Raw genomic sequence first — 22,339 nt, 5'->3', positions numbered from 1 at the left:
TTTTCAAAGCTGTGAGGATTAAAAGTACCTATCACATTATCTGGTAATTTCTGACATTCAATAAATGATCATATACTTCTTTTGTATATGATATATTTATGCTAAAGCTTTCTGGTAACAAAATACACTTTTTCCTAGTATCAGATTAATAATTCAAGGTCATAATAGTCAAGATCGTTATTAAAACTAAGATGTTACAACTAATTTAATTTTTTTTTTTTTCTGTGAAGAGTGTATTTAGCTACTAGCACAAGCATGGGGTTTCCTTTGATGCTTAACAGAAGTTAGTCTAAGGAAGACAGATACTGACAGACAAAATATGCCAAACATGAACATTAAGAATTACTCCTAACTTCAGTATTCACATTTTGTTTTCTCTAATGGATTCTGAAGAGAAGAAAACACAAGGCTTGTAAAGGAAAAAAAAAAAAAAGAAGTATCATGCCAGGAAACAAATGATTCATTCATTATTGAGCAAGGGGAAAACCCACTTTTAGTAATTGTAAATAACTCATTTTTTTTTAATTCCTAAAAGTGGTTTCAAATTGTTCAATGATTCCTAAATTCTTTAAAAAAATTGAATCAATTTTGGTTAATTTTGTGTCAAAATACAAATTTTTATCAGAATATTTTTTCCCTGTGATTCTGTTTATTTATAATCGTGAAAAATTAAAATAAAAATAATGCTCCAATGGTTTGGCTATACTAACTGCCCCCCATACCTCATCTTCCTATTTGTAGATTACTGTTAATATCATTGTCAACTACCAAAATCAATCATTTATCTGTGAAGCATTTTAAAACCACTAGAAATTGTTGTATCATTTGAAGTCTTTATTAAGTTTATTGACAGTAGATTATTGTTGAGAAACACATTTCATTTTTGGATGCCTAGATTTATGACAGATTTAGTTACAAGGGAAATGAATTTGATGGATAACACAGGAGGCTTTGAGCTGCATAGAAAAATATCACAATTTTTCATAATATTACTGTCTCTCATTGAACTATCTGCTTTCTTGCTGCCCAAGGTTGAAGCAAATATTTTATTAGAAATCAAATCAATTTGAGACAATAAAAAGCCTATATTCTATCAGTGGGTAAAGTACAAGCTCCTCAAAGATCCTCTTGGAAATTAATAGACTATATCAGTTCATGTATTACAATACTGCATCCAAGAGTAATAAAGGATTCCGTTTTCACCCTTCTCCTTAACCTTGCTCCTATTATGTGAAGTCTTCGATGCCAGCGTCGATCTGATATAAAAATGCTTTGTGCTCTATGTCACTGAGGTTTTCTCTTTTTAATGTTGCCCTTATTCAATTTTAGCCCAGTCTAGAGAGAGTCAGAATTCATATATGTTACACTTCAGAGTTCCATTCACCAGCCAGGCTCTGTTCTATTTCTGTTGCCAGTACATGGGCTCTATTAGAAGGGCATCGCAGGGGCAGAGGAGCAGAGTGGATTATGGAGAGGGAGAAGGGGGACCCTGGGTGCCTCATTCTCTAGTTCTTTTTTCCTTTTCATGTGAATCTCTCCTTCCGAGTCTCCACAAGTCTTTCTAGCAAACTCTCCCATCTACAACTTCTCTCCCAGTTTTTGCTCACTCCTCCCCTTCTTCCTGCTTTTTCTGGAAGATCTCCTTATGCTCTGGCTTTTTCTTTCAAGAGATACGTCACAACTTTCTCACTCATATGCGATAGAATCATGGTGCCTTTCAAGCCTGACACCCAGGTTTGACGTGGTCCTCGGAACAAAGCTATTATCTTGACCCAGACTCCTAATTTGGGAATCCATTTTCAAATGTCCTTCTTTTATTTTAAACCGTACTTAGCATGAACCAAAGAGTTTCTGGTGTCCACTGGACGAAGACGAAAACCAGTCTCCCAGAATTTAAGAGGGAATGCTAATTTATTTTAAAGTCAATGCATCAGTTACCATCTAACTTTCAAATCAGCTATGCTATTTATTTAACAGTGAGCTAATTTAACTTATGGGATGTCAAAAAAGCCATTATTTTCACTGATTATCATTCAAAATCTTCACTGAATTTATATTTTCCAAAATAAAAGGAAAGCAAACTTACCAGGAATGGGCCTTGAAATATATATATATATAATCAGAAATATTTCATACTCAGAAAAATGGTATCATTATACATGTGCATGATCCTTGATAGTTCTGGTTTTCATCAGATTTTATTGCAAGCAGTGGAGGAAAGATTTCTTAACCCCTAAAATGTTAACAAATTTTTTTTCTAAATGTATGTGGCCTGGTACAAATCAAGTGGCCATCATCAGTATGCATTTCTTGTAGAATGGAAACATAAGTGACATTTTGAAATATTTTAATTGCATGTTCAGAAGTGCTAGTGGATATGCCAAAGTGAGAATAAGATCCTGAAACTAATTAATGTGGCTTCATTTATCAAGAGCGCTAGGGCTGCTATAAATACCAATAATAGCATTGTAACAGTCTAGTTCCGTTTGTCTGTTGATACTCTGTGCTGTCATAGTGCCCCACACCACTGAGTTGAAGAAAGTCTTTGTGCGAATTTAACAAAAAAAAAGCATTCCACATTGTTTGGTAGTAAATTCATGAGACTGCCTCTACTTCTAAGGCTTCTTACTCTAGTAAGTAATGATCTTACACTAGGATGTACAGTACTGAGATTGATGGACTTGAAAGAAAAACAACTGTGTTCATTGTTTACAGAGCTAGAGGACTAAAGGAATCAGTAAAACACATTCTACATTCAAATACATTAATTATCAAAAATATGTAAAAATCCAAAAATATAATCGCACAACCGTCCTATGAATTAGGTAAAGGTGAACTGAAGGGAGAGATCAATACTCACAGGTTAGTTTTAATATAAGTTCTTGCATCATAACCGGAGGCTACACTGAAACAGAAGAGACTTCAAAACGGCCTTCTTGGATAAAGGCCAGCCTTCATTTCTCATCTTTAAACATCTGGGACTGTTCGCCAGGGGAATGTTTGTCTACCACTACCGTTGTGAGAATGTATGGAAAGAGCATTAGTTACAAATTCTAGATTTGGTCATGAATCTTCTATTCCTTGGTAATTTTTTTCCATCCAATTTTATTTCTCAGGTCTTCAGTTTTTTCACGCATCAACATAAGGGAGTTGGACTGACAAACGTTATAGGTCTTTTCAACTAGGTCTAAAAGGCCATGGTTCTGGAATCTTCGATATTAGATAATTGGTGTCGCAGAGAAAGAATACAGTCAGAGTAAAACTTAATAGTTAGACTTGTATCCAAGAGAAAATTGCCTGCCAGTATGGAATTCTAAAAATTATTTGTGGGTCCTTATGAGTCACATCTAAAGGCAACTACTTTCTAAGTTTCTAAGAAAGTTTTCTACTTTCTAAGGCAATGAAGAATCTCCACAGGCAATAAAGACAATCCAAGAATGTGGCAAAGATACGTTAAATCCAAACAAAATGCTCATATTAGAAAGAGAAAGAAAGCCAGCCATGACGAACATAAATATGTGTGAAGAGAAATTCCCCTCAGAGCTAAGTATTTACTGAATTTATATTTGGATCCTTCTTCAGGAAGCATTATAAATCACCACCCTCATTACCTCAACACACACTATTTTATGCTAGTTTGGTTATAGAACAGGCTTTCAATTTTAGTTCTTTTAACATGGAAAATGGAAAGAACACGGCAGAAGAGAATGCTTTGGATTTTAGTGGTAACTATTCAATCAACTTACAAGCTTTGTGACCTTGGGCAATTGACCTAGCCTTTCTGATATTCAGCATTCTCATTTGGAACATTAGTAAAATCCATAACCTCCTGAACTGGATTGGGGTGAGATTAGAAACTATCTATGAAGCATGTCTCATGGTATCTGCCATAGACTGGATCTTCATCAGTTCTCAGTTGATTTTCCTTCAACTTACTCTCAATAAGCACAACTCTCAATTCTTGGAATTTGTAAACTTGTGATTTAATCCTGGCTTTGCTGCAGAATGTGTGACCTTGAGAAAACCACTGTCCCTTTACGCTCCAGTGTTACCTGTAAAAGGAAGATTTGAACTCTATAACCTTAAATCCTCCACTCTCCTTTCACCTAGTTTTATTTCTTCAGATTTTTGTAGTTTTAAAGGAACAACATCAACAAAACAGATGTGCTACCACTTTCTGATTCTGCAATAGACTACAATAGTTTTCTATGCAACATGTCATAATCCAAGGATATACTAACTGCTGTGACCTTCTTGAATCAAAGCCTCATCCTATGTGAGAATCATCTTGAAAAACATCCTACTTTCCACCTGGACTAGTTTAGAGTCTTGAGATGAGTATTTTTAATCTTTCTTAAAAACAGGGAAAGTTTAATCCACGAATAGAGACTTTTTTTCTTACTCGAAATTTTCCTTCTGCTAGTAATTTCTATTGAGTCGTAAACATCTAAGTTGAAGTTTCTTTTGGCCTGCAGCTGATTTCTCCTTGTGTTCTAAATGACAACCACTGATTACATTAATATTCAGATCTCTGTCCTGTCTTCCCAAAAGGTCACTTTTTGTCTTTTTAAAAAATTAAGTTCATGTATTTCTGAGAAGAAAATTATTATTTCCTATGAAGAGGGACTGTAGTTACAAGGGCCTTTCTTAAAGCATACAAACAAACAAACAAAAAAACACTATCTCCACTTTAGATAATCAAATGATTCACTGTTATATAGATATTATATCAAATCTGCAAAGCAAAACTTGTGAGAAATGTATAGACAATTCCCATTTTACTTGCTCCTCTGCCAAAAAAATAATGACTATAATCTCACTATGAAGAAATGGTTGAACAATGACAAAGGTGATCTTTGTACAACTCAATTTCCCCTATCTAAAATTTAAAAGTATTCTAGTATCTTCAGAATGCAGTTGAAAATATCTTTGTCTTTGGGCACAGTATTCCACAGCACATTGTGATATTCACACCTACGTGGAAATGACAGTTTCATAGATTGTAGTTAGAGAGAGTGACTTTTCCCTTAGTCCTTTCCTTTATGATTTTATGATGGAGAAGCTATTCAATGTTATTCTTCTGTCTGACTCCAAAATCTTCCTCTTTTCCAACTCACAGGGAAAAGCAAACAGAAAACAACAGCAACAAAACTTAATCCAAGGATAAGAAGTCTTTAATTAATAAGTGTATGTAATACTCATCCTTGTGCCAGCATACTTTACTGGAATATCATGTAATTAACTTCCAGATCCCTTGACATTTAAACATTAGGTGAAGGTAATAAACTATATCTACTTTGTCCCAAGTTTCCACTTGAAAATCCTTTATTTTTCTTGTTTATCTCTTCCTGGTATGCCTTTTCTGTAAGGGCACCTGACTAATACCTTAAAAGTTTCCAAGAATGGATGTTAGATTAGTTCCATGCTGCCCACTTAGTGGCTATAAAATATGGTGGATACTATTTATAGTATCTCTGGGAAATTTTGTCACTTTTCTTTCTCCAATTATGTAGTTTAAAATCATGAGAATGGCTCATAAAATAGCATTTTCTTTCTTTTCCAGATACACATATAAGATTAAAGGGTAAAATAGTCTGAATATACTTAATTCTTTTATAGTTTAGAAATATCTTGAAGCAAGATAGTACCATAGGAACATGTTTTAGTTTAAATGTTAGTTGGAATACAAAAATAAATAAATAAATAAATAAATAAATAAATAAATAAATAAATAAATAAATAAATAAATAAATAAAAAAAAAAAATATCAGTACATAGTTGTATACTCATGACCTAGGGAATAGTTCTCATAACAGGCAGTTCAGAAGTGTGTACCAAGAGAGAAAGGAACATAATGTGCCCAGGTACATGAGGGGATATTTAATGTCTAGGGAGGGCATTATATTGCAAATGGTGGTCATTCACTAGGTCACTGTCAGGGTGAGGCTGAGCTAAAGCAGAAATGTAAATTACTATAAAGGCCAAATTTGCAGAGTTGAAAACAGCTTCTATCCCCTGGGAAGCACACGGACATGGTGGTTACATGAAACTATCCATTTATAAAAATTGTGTGTTTCTCCCAGTTTGGCCATATGAATCACCACATAAGAAAAGAATATTAAAACATTAATCATTGTGATAAGCAGAGGGAACGCACAAAAATAGCATGTGATAAAAGGAGGAATGCATTTTTTTTTTTTTGGAAATCACATTGTTTTGGCATGATTATGCCTACAAGTGTATCAAAGCCGCTACATTTCCCTCCATGGTAACATACTGATAATTAGTTTCAATATATTATAATATGTTAGAGTGAGAGAGAGAGAGATGATTGGTAGAATTACCACCTACATACGCTGAGTTACAAACAGTTGTAAACACGATAGTCTGAAGGAAAGTTAAACAGAATTCTCAGAATATGAGAAACCCAACATTTTCCATATGCACTGTCATATTCCATTCTTTTTCTAATATTCATATTTCATTAACATTTAGTACACAGGCCTTGGGATTTTTTAAAGAGAAAAATAAATATATTCAATTTTGGTATTTGTGAACTATTTATCATTTAATTTACCATCAAGGCCTACTTAATTTTGTTTAAGACATGAAATTAATTTAAATCCCACCTCTTTTACTTTTGATATGCAAATATTTTCACTTTGATGTGGTAGCAATACAAACTGAAGTTTGCAACATGAACCGCTAATGCTAATTTGATTACTTCTGTATTAGTGTTGAGTGCTACAAAAATAGCAAGAGATTGTTTAAAAAATGAAACTGGGAATGGAAGAACTCTTTCTCTGCAGGCCCTCTGCAAGGATGGTAGTATTAATGCATGTACATTAATGCTTGATGATTCTAATAGAGCCATGAATGCAATTTTGAAGACAAATAATTTAGGATTTTTTAGGAAACCTGACAGCTTGGTCCTTTATAAAAATTTGAGTTCATCAGAAAGTCCTCACTTTACTTAATAGCTCAGATGGTTTGAATCTATTTAAAATATTTCTTGCAGATGATTTAGACAATGATTTATTTTTAGCAGTAAAGATGTTTATCAAATACAGTGATGACAAGGTGGCTGAATTGTGAATTCAATACTTTTTGGATGGCAGTGGATCAGGCTTTTTAAAAAAGAAAGAATGAGCCTTTAAAAAAAAAAGATTTATTTAATTGATTTATTTGATGACATTGAAGAGATTTCTAATGACCTGTAACAAAAAGGATGATATAAATATCTTGTTGCAACTCAAGCTAAGTATACCTAAAAAGTGTTGAAAAACAATTTTTCCCTCTTTTTAAAATAGTATTTGAAAATGGTATCTCACCATATTGAAAAATAAATATATATGTCTATCCATGATCTATAAGATACTCCCAATGGGGGAGCAGCAGTAATAACTGCCACCTGTAGTGTGCCTGCAGCGTGCATGTCGCTTGTCAGTTTATCAATGAAATGCCTGTGTCTGTCTGTCTGTAATTTGCTTTATGCCTGAAAGTCTCTATGCTCGTTAACCTTTTACAGGTGCCGCACCATTCCAAGGAACTGCAGGTACTAAAAGAATAAGCAGTACTTATAAAGGCACAGCACACTTCTGAGCAATGTTTTGGAGGCCACCCAGTGTGTTAGATATCCACAACCAAGCTAAGGAAGTAAAACACAAGAGTAGCTAATGATTGAATGAGGGCCATGTACAGTTCCTGCATATTATCCCTCGTCAGACCAAAAAAAAAAAAAAAAAAAATTTTGATTTAAAAAAAGAGGAGAGAGATTGAGAGATTTGGATCAATCATTACTTTATCAAATTATCAAAAGTTTTTCCTCAAGATGTGACTAGAAAAAATGTTTTAGAAGGTATGCACATACTGCTGATTTTTTTAAAAGATTCTCAATAATGTATGTGGCATATGAATATAGAAGGCAGAGATTAACTAGGTTAGAATGTTGACGAATAGAGATTAATAGGCTGATGGATCATATATAAAATTAATTACATTAAGGATTAAATACTGAACACTGACTGGTTGATTCTCTTTAAAATTGTAATAGAACTTTTTGTGCAATGTAGTCATTAAATAAGATCAAGCATTTGACTATTCCCCACTTGGGGAAATTCACAATTTGTGAATTTAGGGAGGAAAAAAGTATACAGTAATAGCTTCAAAGAAGTGGGACAATGTTTATATGTATTACATATACATATATAATGTATACATATATAATATATATAAACATTATTTTGTGTATGTATGGTGTAGAAATTTTTTCAACATGATAACAACTTTAATTCCAGAATGGTATGGCTTTGACATAAATATTCTTAACCTCCATGTGTGGAAGAAAAAGAAAAGATTCTGACTTTTTAATCAGTGCCTCCAAAAAACCAGTTTTCTTTTTTTGAATTAGTCACAAATTTCTTTTTCAAAATTTCTTTTACAAATGTGTCCTTTTATATACAATGTGAAGTTTTAAAAGAATTTAAGTCAATCTACCATGGGTAAAGCCTTATTAAATAGGTATTGAATAGACTTGAGCAAACCACTTATAAAACCCAATAGTCTTATTACTGAAGTTGGTAAATGGTATTGTGATTATGGAAATCATTAATGCTACTAAAAATAATGATGTCACTGATACTAGTCTTTATCACTGAAACTGTTTTCAAGGACTGAAAATGGGGCAAAGCATAACGCGAGCCCATTTCTTAATGGGCTCACAATCTAAATTACCATCTTGCTCAACCTCCTATTTTGAAAGTGCAAACTCCTTTAAAGTTAATTATGGAAATTGTTAAGTGTAATAATTCCATCTTCTTGTTTCCATAATGAGTATAAAAACTATCTAAAATTCTTTACATATGTAATGAAGAAAATAGGGGTTGGATATAGTAAGGACAGAAGGCATTCTATTTTTCTCACTTTAAAAAAGAGGTTTTATAGATGTAAATGTTCATTGCTTTCTTCATCTCTTCATCTCTTTCTCACCTCACACTAGTTCTTTTAATTCAGATGTCATACTTTTCAAAAAGCTGTCTGTTTGAAGACTCTTCCTCTTCCTGGAAGCACTGAAGTCGCCAATGAAATGTTATGTCTTAAATTTTACCTCCTGAAATATACCATTGGCTCATGTTAAAAGGAAACTGAGTCCTACTTCTCACCCTCCAGTCTTAATATCAGTTCTTATTTTGCCAATCTTCATTTTCATGTAAACAGACAACTTGTCCACTGGATCCTTTACAAATAACGTGGAAATGACAAATGGTCTATCTTATTTGGAGTGCAGGGTTGTGAGAGAGAGAAAGGGGACGGAGACTGTACAAGGGGAGAGAACTAGTGTAGAACATCCTTGACAAAAGCATTGCTTTGTCAGGCCTTAGTTCCATTCAGATCAGTGCTCATGTGACAGGAACTGATTTTTAAAAATTTTATTCACTCTTCATTTAAACTTCAATAGCCCCATTTGGCTAGTGGTTACCATATTGCACAGTACAGATTTGGATACTCAAGTTCTCATTTCATTTTAAAAGACAAAGATAAACTATTTTCAATTTAGCCTTTGAAGTAGACCCCAAAGAATTAAACTGGCCATCATTCTTTTGAAGGTTCATTATTCCTTTTGTTAATTTCATGTAACTTATCTTGGCTTCTGTAGTTTTCAACTACTCCTTCACTGAATATAATTAAAATGTATCTTGCAAGTTAGAATTACAGACATATGTATATGCGTGTATATATACAATTTACATATTAATTATATATATAATTTTCTTTATTACTGGAATTTCAATAAACATATATAAAAATTGTTACAGAAATTAGCCATTGCCTTAACACTTCCCTGGTGTGATGGTTAAGGTCATGGCTTTGAAGTCAAAAAGACATGGGATTAAGTTCTAGTTCTGTGACCAGCTGAGTGATCTTGAGCAAATAACTGAGCTTCTTAAGTCCTCATTTGCTCCATGGGTTAAGGTAAGAATGCTTCATATGTTGTAGCATTGTGGTGGAGATTAAATGAGCTAGTACTACAAAGCACAGAGCATTGTACTTCTCTCATAGTGTTATTTCAGTAAATGTCAGCATGTCAGCCAGTCTCATTCCTAATGCTGCATATGAATAAAGGTGTCAGAATGAACTTTGTTTCTTTTATGGGGCTGATAATGGATAATCCCCAACCCAGCTGAACACAGACAGTGCCGATGGGTTTTAGTACTTTCTTCTCCACTGACTACACAAAGATATAGCGTGATCTTGCAGAATATCTCAGTATAACAAGAATCTTAAACACTTCGGGGAAAATGGTACTATTTTCAAGTGTTAAAAGAATCATTCCAAGGAAAGTAGATGCTTCTTTTAACACTTGAAAATAGTATCATTGAGCTTCTAGCTTTTGCTCTTGAATAGTGAAACTGTGGAGCCATGTACCTGTTGGTTTTCAGATGGGGCCAATTTCTTTATTACAGCCAAAGTTAGGGAAAGATTCTTGTCATTTGAGAGGCCTTCAATCTATGATCTTACAAATGACATCAGCTGAAAGGGAAGGACCTGACACTACCAACTGTAATGGGAAAAAAAATGACTAACACTAAAATACGTATAGTAAGTTCTTCATCCTCAGTCCCCCAACTACTATCATTAATGTCAAGGCTCGGTGAGGGCAATTATCCCACTCTTTTTTTGGCAAACAGTCCCCAGGCATCAAACTGCCCTTCCTAAGATGTTCACTTCCTGTCACTTCAGCTGAATGTAAAGGTGGAGGAGTGGAACTGTGTGCCAGTCTATGCTGCTTCTGACCCTAGTTTCTGCATTTCCCATTAGGAGATCCTTTGTGGGTGGATACTGTACTTGCCATTATTTTTTTAAGTAAATCTAAGTAACAAAGTGTTCACATACTTTGCAATCGGATTATAGTGTTTTCCCTTACCAAAGTGAGGTATGTGCCTGTGAGTCTAATGCACCTATAAACTAGACTGAATGGAAATGGAGAGGGAAGGAACCATTGGAGTGGCAAGATACATGGAGACTGATAATAATGATGATGAATAACATCATTATAAAGCATAAAACTTTGTTAATTGTAAGGAAAGCCTGTTCCTAACATAAGTATTAGACAATTGTCAAAAAGTAGTATGCCCACATCTGGGCATCAGCTATACTGTCTCAGGTTTTTTTTACAGCCTTATAAGAAAAGCAAATTAAAGCCAGGTCAGAGGAAAAAGAATTTGTAGGTTTATTTTTTATATTTTTTACAGGAAAGAAAATATTTTAACAGTTTTGAAGAACACCATCAATTTAAGGTTTTTGCCAAATAGTGATGACCCTTAAAAAAAAGAAGTTTAAGTTTGGAAGATTTAGTTCAATGTAAATTCAATAGAAGATTGGGATAAAATTAAAGTGAAAAACAAAACTGCTACGATGCCCACCAAATGTTTAGAAGAGGGTGGCTCTGTATAGGTGTATGTTCATGGTTTATAACATCCCACTAATGTGTGAGTCTGGAAACTAGAAAAGTTAAAAAACAAAAAAGCTAGGTTGGTAGCTATTTGGATAGAATTTATACATAGGTAGTGAAAAAGACTGTGTTGACTGCCTAGTTGATATTTTCAAACATCAGTATACTTACTTAAAATTCTGGTAGAAGTATCAGCTCTATTTAGAAAAACAAGCATAACGGGGAAAAAATCCTACTACCCGCTTAGGTTGAAATAAAAATTCTCAGAATTATCAATTCTCATAGGCTACATTTACTTATTATCTTTCCATAAAATGTCTATTTAAATCTCGTTAAGAACAAACTGTGCAGTTTATGTAGATTATTGCAAATTATAAGCAATTGGAAATCTGTAGAATTTAGCTAGCCTGGGAGATGATGGTCTGATGTACCTGTGTTTTCACGTGCAATACTCTGGCTATTTCAGCTTCTTATCTGAGCAGACACCATGACCCGTGACAGCTTTGGAGCAGCTACGCTGTGATATGAATAAGCAGCTGTTCAGAAAAGATGTAAAGAAGTGAACTCATTATACTGTAGCTTGTTTTGCACTAGAAAACTTTGATTCCTAGCTTTTAAGAGTGAAAACAGAGTAGGTAAAAGGAAATTCAAATTGGGAAAGATGATAAAAAACAAATTTGTGTGAGACTCAAAGATCGGCTTTCGGACATACCCACCTAAATGCGTGAAACATATGTAAATATCATACATTGCTACTTAGTTATTTGAAAACAGTTCATAGGTTGAGATGGTCCTGTTAACATTTACGTTTTTGTGTTTATGTTTGGACTGTTTGTGCAATGTCTTGATGAAGTCAAAGTATGTACACTTTGAAATATATAAAGAAATCACTGTTCTTTATTAAAAACAGATACAATATTAATATTAGAGTTTTTTAATCACATAGATATATTCAAAGCCATCCCAAAATTGACTTTAGAATACTAAGGCATCTTAATATTTAGATTTGTATCGCCCAATACAGCAGCCACTAGCCAGTTATGACAATTGAGCGATTATTACGTGGCTAGTCCAAATTGAGTTGTGCTGTAACACAGAGATCAGATTTAGAAGGCTTAGTACAAATAAAAAGAATGTAAAACATCTCATTAATAATTCCATATTGATTCTATATTGATACCAAAATATCTTAGATATTTTGGGTTGAATAAAACACATCATTAGAGTCAATGTCACTTGTTTCTTTTTTTTTTAAATATAGTCACAAGGATATTTTTAACTATGTTTATGGTGGCTTACACATGATTTGAATTATATATTCCTATTGGTATTGATGTAGATAGCGTTTATCCTTCAACACAAAAGAGAAGTTCTGTAGTTTAGAGATAAACAATGAAGCAAGTGTATGTATGTGTATGTTTCTTTTCTATTGCTGCTTTAATGAATTTTAACACAAACTTAGTGGCTTTAAACAAGACAAATTTACTATCTTACAGTTCTGGACATCAGAAGTCCAGAGTGGAGCTCACTGGGCAAAAATCAAAGTATCAGGAAGGCTGTATTCCTTTTGGAGGCTCTAGGGTAGAATCCCTTTTTTGCCTTTTCTTCGCACATTCTTTTGCTAGTGACCTCATTGTTTCATCTTCAAAGCAACATGGGACAAATACTTCTGAGACTGTCATCTCTCCAGTTCTCTCTGCCTCCCTCCTTCTTCCACTTATAAGGACCCTATGGTTAGGTCCATCTAGATAATCCAGGATAATCTTCCTATTTCAAGGTCAAGTGATCTGCCACTTTAAGCCTCCCCTTGCCATTAACCTAAAATGTGCGAAGGTTCCTGAGATTCGGATGCAGACATCTTTGGGCATCCACTATCCTGCCTACCACAGTGTGTATACTTATGTTTATCTTTAATGTAATACATAAATATATAAAATTTATATATAAAATATTTCTTCCTTCTTCTCTCCCTCCCTCTCTCCCCACCTCTTTCTTTCTTTCTTTCATTTTTCTCTCCATTTCACACCAAAAAAATTAAATGTTTTTCATCATTTTCCTTTTGGTACTACTTATCATTTTAAGTCTCATAAAAGCTCCAGATAGTTTTTGTCTCACCCAAATACTCATAGCCAAAGGCCAGCACATGATAACATAGGAAAACTAAGTTGTTCATTGTCTGTAGGTGGGTCTAATTAGGGAGAACTCCTCAGCCTTTGGAGTAATTTGCTTCGTCCCTCAGCTAGATTAATGACTGGCACCACAGCAGTATCAGAAGGGACTGTGAATTCCAGCGGGTGAGCACATTTGTCAGCATGGATAGAAGGAGTAGAACTTTCATGAAAAAGAAAAGGCTTTGAAACAAAGCCAAATAAAGGAAAGAGGCAAAGTACTTCTCTGCCTCTCCAAGAGATTTTGTTAGTTTAGCACACCTGCTCAGACCTTTTGAGATTATCTTGGGACATGCTTCTGAGACTGGAAAGTGGGTTCCCCAAGAACCAGTAGGAGCACAGCAGCAGTTTGTGACATCTTTTCACCTTGTCAGATAACTGGAAAAACTCAGTCTTGTTTTTAAAGTATAGTGGGTTAGACACAGTTTCATGTTGGCTGGTATAATATTGGGGGCTAACAAAGCTTACTTATAAGGTAATTGATGAGCGGTGCTTAGGGGTCAGAATTTGCCTGCTGCAGTTTTGCACAAAATGATTCAAAGACTCTTCCAAAGGTTATAATCCATGGCCTTAAATGAAACCCATCTTTTAACATATTATACTCCCCATTGCAATATTTAAATTGCTTTCTTCTTTTCAGCAATGAAAATGGTTTGACTAGACTTAGAAAACTATTAATTTATCCTGTCTATTGGACAAAGCTAAATTGGCTACTAACTGCCACAGAGATGTAACAATAAAATCAGTGAACTCTAAACATGATGATTTAAATACATGCTGCATATTTTCTTTCTTCTTTTTTTTTTTTTTGTTCATACCAGAGCAATTAAAATCAACTTTACTTCTGAAAGCTTTACACATTATTTTCATGTAGGTAATTTTTACGGGAAAATATATCAGCTAAAGATAAATATAATAAAATCAAATGCTTGAGGAAGATAAAATAAATTTATTTTATAATTCCATAATTGATATCATAGTTTTTTCATTTTCTAATTAGTTATTTTTAAAATTATATAAGTAACATTAGTAAAAATTTGTTATATGGAAGGAAAGGATTTTTGCTATATACTTAGTCCATAATAATTTCAATCCCAGCTTGGATGAAGCTTTTGTGACGTTTCAAAATGCATTTAGTATAGGAGATATGTTTTAATAGATTTAGAGTTTAGATTATGTCTATATTTAGAAAATACAAATGTAAGGGGTAGCAAATTTCAAATATTCATGTATCAGGTAAAATCCTGAAAGCTGAGGGGGAAGGCGGGCCAAATCCTGAGGCATTTATCAAGATAAAGTCTGTGTATATTTAAAGATAGTGATTTAAATTACACAAAAATTACAGTCTATCGATTTAGACATTTGTATCTCAGAGACACATGCCTACACAAGTTGTTTTTCTAAACCCATACAGATAATGTTGAACTCTTTCCTCAGCACCACTCTGCATTAACATAGCAGGTTAGAGGTGATAATATATGCTGAGTGACATATTTGTGATCAAGACATTTTTAAGGAGCACTTAATAAAGGAAAGTCAGCAAACCAAACACATTTTCTGTTTCTTCTTCTAATTTTTTTTGCTGGGTGTGAGCAGAAATAATCATAAAGTACCTGAAGTTACTTAAAATGTCTCTTTTAGTGGAGAATTAGGCACACAAAAATAAACCCCCAAAGGGACCAAAAGTGATAATTAAATACAATATAATGAAAGATTTGATTGCACTAGCACCAAGCACAATAGGAAATCACAGCAGGGCATTTTGAACTTTGCCAGGGATATCTTAGACATATTTCACACAAAATACATGACCTTTGAAATAGACTTTGGAAGTTAAGTAGGAGTTGGACAGATTGAGATTAAGGCAAGCGTTTTATGCAAGGGAAACAGCCTGAGCAAACAGAAGAGTGTGGTAGATGAACACTATATGGCGAAGGTGATTTTCTTGCTCTCTGGCTAGTGGCATACTATTGGAGAGATTCAAGAGATGTTAGTTAGTTGGATAATTTTATCGGACTTGTGTTTTTTACTTATTAAAATTGTACAGGAGAGTGGATGGGGATGGGAAAGGTGATGACTGATGTTTTCTGTGGTTGTCTGTCCAAGGCAGGAGGCGAGCATGATGCAATAGTTATGGACCAGGAGTGAAAGGATGCACTAGACTAGTGCTTCTCAAAATGTGGTCCTCAGATCAGATGCATTGTCATCACTGGGCAACTTACTGAAAATGCTGATTGTCCGGGGCTCCATCGCAGACTTATTGAATCAAAAACTCTGATGCGGGATCCAGCAACCTGTTTTTATTTTAGCTTAATTTGGGTGTTACTGACGTACAAAAAATTGCACATGTTCAACATGTTGTTAAGTTTGGACATACACCATCACCACAACCAAGGCGGTAAACATGTTTATGACCTCCAGCTACTCATGTTTTAACAAGTCTTCCAGGGAATCTGAGGCACATTAATATTTGAAGACAAAGCCTTAAAGATGTATTTTCAGAGTTAAAATAGAATTAAACAATTAATTAGACTTGGGGTAGAGAGGATGGAGGAATCAGGAGCTGTTAAATTTATATTATAGGCAACTCAGTGGGGAAAGTGGTATCATTATATGAGATAGGATATATGAGATGAGAATTAGGTTAGTCCAAAAAGGATACTTTTGAAAATATTTAATTGTCAAAGAAGCGGTCATTACAAAAAAAAAAAAAAAATATATATATATATATATATATATATATATATATATATATATATATAGGTCTCTGGTCAAATGTTAGGCATTGGTCTTGGTTAGACCAATTTCATTGAACCAGAGACTTATTAATTAGTAGTTTTCCTCTACAGAGAAGGAGCCTGGATAGATAATGGAACACCATTAGAACGTGTGGTTTTGAGGAAAGAGCCTTGGACTGAGGGTCAGAGGACCTGAACTATGGCTACAGCCTAGAACATCTGTAACACTGCCCAGCTATTAAACACTAGTTCTGTTACCTATGGAAAGTCACTTCTCAGAGTTCTAGGTTTTTATTTGTGTTTCTTTTTTTTTTATTTTTCCCCACTAGGAAATATTGCCTATATTTCATAATTATTGTGAAAAAATAATGTGTGCAAAACATAACACAGTATAAATGGTAAATTCCTTTCTCCCTTCTCAGCTGTTTGCTAATTACACAGCATTTCCTTGGCAAAACCCAAAAATCTGACTGAGCATTAGTGAATTAGGGGGAATGAAGATGGAGGAGAGAGAAAAATATTTCTCAGGATATTCTCAGCCTTGCAGAAGAAATCAAGACCAAATAGTTACTTGGAAATTTATTTGAATAGTACATTCCTAATATAGCCTCACAGAGTCAGTTTCCGAGAGAAAATGCTTGAGCAATATAACTGAAAATATTTACCAAGGCATGGCAGAAAAAGTGGCTAAGTTTCCTTTGGAGAGACTTGGGACCAAAAGATATATTACATTTCAAATATAAAATGGCAATGCACTGTAATGTTTTGCTATCAGCTACACCAATTAATGCAGATGATGCTAATTAAAACCAAATTTAGAGAGTGATTAGGTTCTTTCACCATTGTTAGGGAGAATTGATTCCTCTATAGATCTAATATGTTCAAGTAAGAAGTTAATGATATATTGATTTATTTTAAAGCACCTAATTTAGATTATAATTCTGAGGAAAACATTTGTGTTAATACTGAGTATTAAATGACAAACGTTTTCTCTTGGAAAAGAAATGGCACCATTTGTGTAACCCTAGAGCAAGGCACATGTTGATGTTTCAAATAAATTATTGTGTATGGCTGCATAATCTCAATTTTAGTCTTATAAAACTTATAATACAAGCACTCTATTGCACATGTGCTCATTTATATGGCAGTATACAGCTGTGTGTGGCATAATAACTTTATTGAACAAAATTATGTGCTGTAGAACTTGCTGCAAAAATTTCATGGTCCCATCTGGACTAGCTTTGCAATTGAGAAGGCTGAAGTGGGCAAAGATTTTTACAGAATTACAGAAAACAGCAGTAGCTGTCTGCTGTCAATTTTAACATTTAGAAAATAATGCCAGTAGGTGTTCCAACTAGTAGGGTGTCTTTTCAGACACAAAAGGGGTTTTCAATTTGGAACAAAGGCACTCTCACTATATGAAAGCCCCTAAATATAGATAGACATCTGGTTCATATCTGAATGTATTAGACTTCATTTATAATATTCCTAAAATCTTATATCTTACACACAACAAACCAGTTGATTCTTATTTCACCAAGATAGGCAGTTAAAATAGCTATGATCCTGAAAAATTATTTTCTGAGGGCTTAAATTTGGCTAATGTGATAAAAGATTTAGTGATGCTATCTGTTTTTTATGAGGAAAAGGTTAAAGGATGAGGTAGAGTAAATGGCAGGACACAGCATTCATTGCTCTTACGAGTATCTTCCATCTTTCTTTCCTTCTCATTCTCCTTGCCTCCCTCCCTCCCTTCCTTTCTCCCAAACAAAATATGACACAAGGAAAAAAGAAAGAAAGAAAAGAAAAAGAAACAGCACAAGGTCCATCTATTTAAAATCCAGTGAAACTGAGTTTAGAACGAGAAAATAGTGTATTCCTAGAAGGTAGTTCTTATGTCTAGTACAGCGGTAACGACCATTATCATTGCCTTCAGTGTTGACTAATCTTTATACTGTGATGGTGTATTTTATGTATTTTGAGGTCTACGTATGTACTATATATACACTTTTATAAAGATGGGGAAACTTCAGGAAATACATTAATTACATGGTGAAACTAGGGTTGTGAGCAGTAGTAGTGTGGACAAAAGTAAGTTGATGGTAAAAATGTGTCTTGAATAATTACTTAAAACGAATAGAAGCTATTTTCAAAGATTATAGTAAGGGCAAGTTGGCTAGATATTAAACCACTTGTAACAAAAGCCTGTGGGTTAAAACAAAAATTCCATGAAATGTTCCACAGCCTGACTCCTATGTTCTCATTAAAAAATATTAAATTAAGCAAAACCAGGTAATATATTTTGATTCAAAAAACAAAATAATAAGACAAATATTGTGTATTTGTACATATGATTTTGAAATTTTCTTTAGAATATATTTTAAAATTAGTTTAAATTTTAGTTTGTATCATAAAACATTAAACATATGCTTATCCATGCATAATGAATAAGTGTAACAGAGCATGTTTTATATATGTGTATATATATATATATTATTTATAATCAATGTACAAATACACTCACATATATGAGTAGCGCTTTTACTGAATCAGACCTCAAATCTTGTTAATCATGTGATGGTTTTTATGTGTATAGTTACCTGCCTGATGCATTTGATGATCATCATATATTTTTTTTCTCAAATCTGTAGGGACCCACAAACTCCTAGTCTATTCCAGTTCACACACACATTTACCAGCATGGATTTACATTTTAAAAGGAAGTTAAAAAGCACGCCTACTAACACAGCCATTAAATCATGAGGTGAGGAATAAGTGAGCCAAAGTCTGATTATAGAGAAGCTATTTGGAACAGTACCTTTTGTTGCTACTTTTATGGTTGAGAATAGTTGCCTAAATGAAGGGAAAAATCCAATAGCGTGTTTATATTTGAAGTTGGGAACAGAAATATTTACCCCTACTTCTATGATTAATGTAAACATTATTTTCTTAAGTATAATATTGAAGTCCAATTAACCAATTGTACACAACAATGTAACAACAAAAGCATCACTTGGACTGTACTTCTTAAACTAATTATAAATTCCTGGGGAAAAGAAAAAGTGTGCTAAGCCAATATGATAGAACATAGCTTCTTCCACTATGTAGAGCACGCTGCTTTGCTTTTATAAACAACCATAGCAAACAGCCCTTCCTCCACCCCACAAATGCTGTACATCTAGCTGTTTTCCCCTAACTGAGAATCACCAACATAATTATAAATGCACATACTTGAAATATATTAACTCAAAAATAGAGAATCTTTATTTGACCTCTAGAGACAAGGAAAACGGGCATGATTCCAGTCAAAATTTAAATCTAGGGGTATAGTAGCCTCTCAAGGGGATAGAATGATAAGCCTTCAGGTGCCATGTGCCTTTTACCCCGGTTCACACAGTTCCAAATCAGATGATTCCTCTTTGAAGCAATGTGCACGGTTTCACTGCTGAAAACCACTGAAAATATTCCTATATTTCATGTAGACTGTTTTTTGTTTTTTTAAAGTAAATTGACCTAAGTAAGTTTGCTAGAGTTATAGGCTCTACTTAGGTCATAGGAACAGAGGCCAGGATTTGTGCAAGGATGCTAACAAAACTAGCTTCTGGTCCATGATTTGAATAGGCATAGAGATATAACCCAAGAAAACTGGAAGAATACACTAAAAACCAGTAACAAAACTTCACCAAAGTAGCAGGTTTCTTTAAATAAACCTATGCTTTACTGATTAATGCAAATTTTACTGCAACTGTGGCATGAAATAATTATTCTTCGAGATATTCTCAGCTCAACTTAATAGAAAAATCAAGGGGGAGAATGACACTTGTGTCTGTTATATTGATTCTGTCTATAGTTATAGCCCCAAATATTTTGACATGTGCATTCCTGTAATATCTGAAGCTCCGTTCCATTTATAATCATAATTCTCCTGCTGAGAGCACGGCTTGTGCTGACGCCAGCCTGCGCCTCTCTCCCTGAGGTCAGCAGAAGAGTAATTTATATATTTTAATTAGTCTCAACTTTTGCTCTGAGTGGATGGCTTTCTCTTAAATCATAACACTTCCATAGTTAAATGCATCCCTTTAAGAGTAATAGCTGTTTTCACATTATTCATTCACGTGCCGCTCTTTGAAAAGGCACAGTTGGTTTGGAAAAATAAAATAAATCATGCTTGTTGAAAATTTCTTTTAAAATACTCACCAAGTGTTTGTGTGTTTTAAGCTTCTTGATCACCCCCCAGCGTCCCAGCCAGAAGCATACTTTCATTTAAATGTGTTTATTTTAGATTCTTTCTTCTTTGCAGACTTTCCAACTGAAAGATTTACTGTAAAGGACAATGAACAGGTCCAAAGCAAATCTCGAGCCGTAGTAGTAGTAGTTTTAGCTTACTCACCAAGAAGTTTTTCTGTCAGAAGTTTCCACACAGTAAACATTTCACCACCAAAAAAAGTGCTAAAATTTTTTTTTTTCTTTAGAAATTGCAACACTCCTCTCTTGGCTCTAAGCTTCATTATTTTTCATTGCTCACAAAATATATTAAACCAGTTTCTTCACCTTAAGTGACATTAAATGAAATAGATTTTCTTTCCTTTTGTACAGATCCAGCACTAGCCTATTGGGTTATGTAAGCAAGACAAAGCCATTTTCCTCAAACTCATTTGGATCCCAGAAGGGTGAATACAAATCCTGCTAAGGTTCTGAATGAGAAAAGCTTCTTTTTTGGCCTTAGAGATTTACTTCATAGCTATTGGGACCACATTTCCCATGGTCCTCTAGTGGCTAGGGAAAATCTTTCCCATTTATAAGAAACTGGCATCTATTAAAAATTGGGGAGACACATTTAATTTCATTTCATACGTAATTGGTAAGTATAGTCTATGTGCTGCATTATACTAAGTTTGTAGGAGAGGGCGGGGAAAGGGAGAGAAAGAGAAATAAATATGGGACAGAGACTTGGCCTTAAAAAAATTACGGGAAGAAGCCATGCATGCAGATGATAACTAATTCCCAGTGCAGGACAGAGTATCCTTTATCACTAGACTTTGAAGTAGAGGCAATACTAAAACAAGGAGTGGGACAGATTAGTAAGAATAATAAAAGCAATAACAATGTCTAACACATATTGAACATTGACTATATACTAAGCACTGTTTGGTGTACTTTCTATTAACTCAGTATTTTCAGCAGTCTTAAATCAGAACTATTTTATTCCCATTTTAAAGATGAGAAATCAGTTTAGAGTGATTAATATGCTAAGATTTTGCAGTTTAGTGGCTGAAACAACACTGAAAACCAGTTAGTCTAGCTTGAGGGCACATGGGATGGCCTGAGGTCCTAAGGAGGGGTCAAAGTGAAACATAAAAAAGCAAAACAGAACGAAAATCCCCCAAATCTTCACTGACGACTTCACCGTGTGAAATCGTATTTCTGTGACAATGCAGCAAGTCAAATTTCTGAGTTTTATTTCTCCTTTTGAATGTGAAGAATTATTTGGCCTACAGCTTGCAGGGTTTCTTGAATTTCAGATGGTTTATCTTGTAAAAGAACTTGGTAAAATTGCTCCGCAGATGTCAGTTTTTTTATCTGTTATTGAAGTTTCCTTTTCCTTTTTTTCTTTTTCCAAGAGGAACTAAGTGCTGCTTGAACTGCTTCTAATGGGAAGTTTGCAGGAAGCTAGGAGCATTTATTGGCTCTGAGTCTCACCCTAGTCACAGGGCTTAACACTGAAAGTGATGTGGAGAGAAGGAAACGCACCTGAGTGCAGGTGCCCCAGGCAAAGCCACCTTTGCCGGGGAGAGATAGCTGTCTGCCCCCGTGAGGAAGCGTCCATCTCTGTTGTTACAACCGGCCTTTCTTCACAACAGGATCAGCTTTGAAAGGGAAAAACCAAGTTCACAACAGGTTTCATATGTGGAAAAAGTTAAACTAGGCAAGCAGTGATTTACAAGACTTTCTCCCTAGTAACATACTCTTAGGTTATCAGC

At 34.3% G+C, this 22,339-nt stretch overlaps 1 protein-coding gene across 9 annotated transcripts in view; it reads left to right on the top strand.

Annotated features, from left to right (window-relative positions):
• Positions 1-22,339, top strand: part of PCDH7 (protocadherin 7) — a 387,708-nt gene that overhangs the window by 235,272 nt on the left and 130,097 nt on the right. Inside the window, exon 4 of one of the 9 annotated variants that reach the window (XM_064487585.1) lies at positions 7,529-7,555. The exons of the other annotated variants lie outside the window; for them this stretch is intronic. Coding sequence (XP_064343655.1) covers positions 7,529-7,555 — 27 coding nt within the window. The remainder of the gene's footprint in view (positions 1-7,528; positions 7,556-22,339) is intronic. 9 annotated transcript variants of the gene reach the window in all.

This window comes from Camelus dromedarius, chromosome 1 (genome assembly GCF_036321535.1).
Source record: "Camelus dromedarius isolate mCamDro1 chromosome 1, mCamDro1.pat, whole genome shotgun sequence".
Taxonomy (NCBI): domain Eukaryota; kingdom Metazoa; phylum Chordata; class Mammalia; order Artiodactyla; family Camelidae; genus Camelus; species Camelus dromedarius.
Note: the sequence above shows the minus strand (reverse complement) of the source record. Positions and strands in the feature narration are given on the sequence as shown.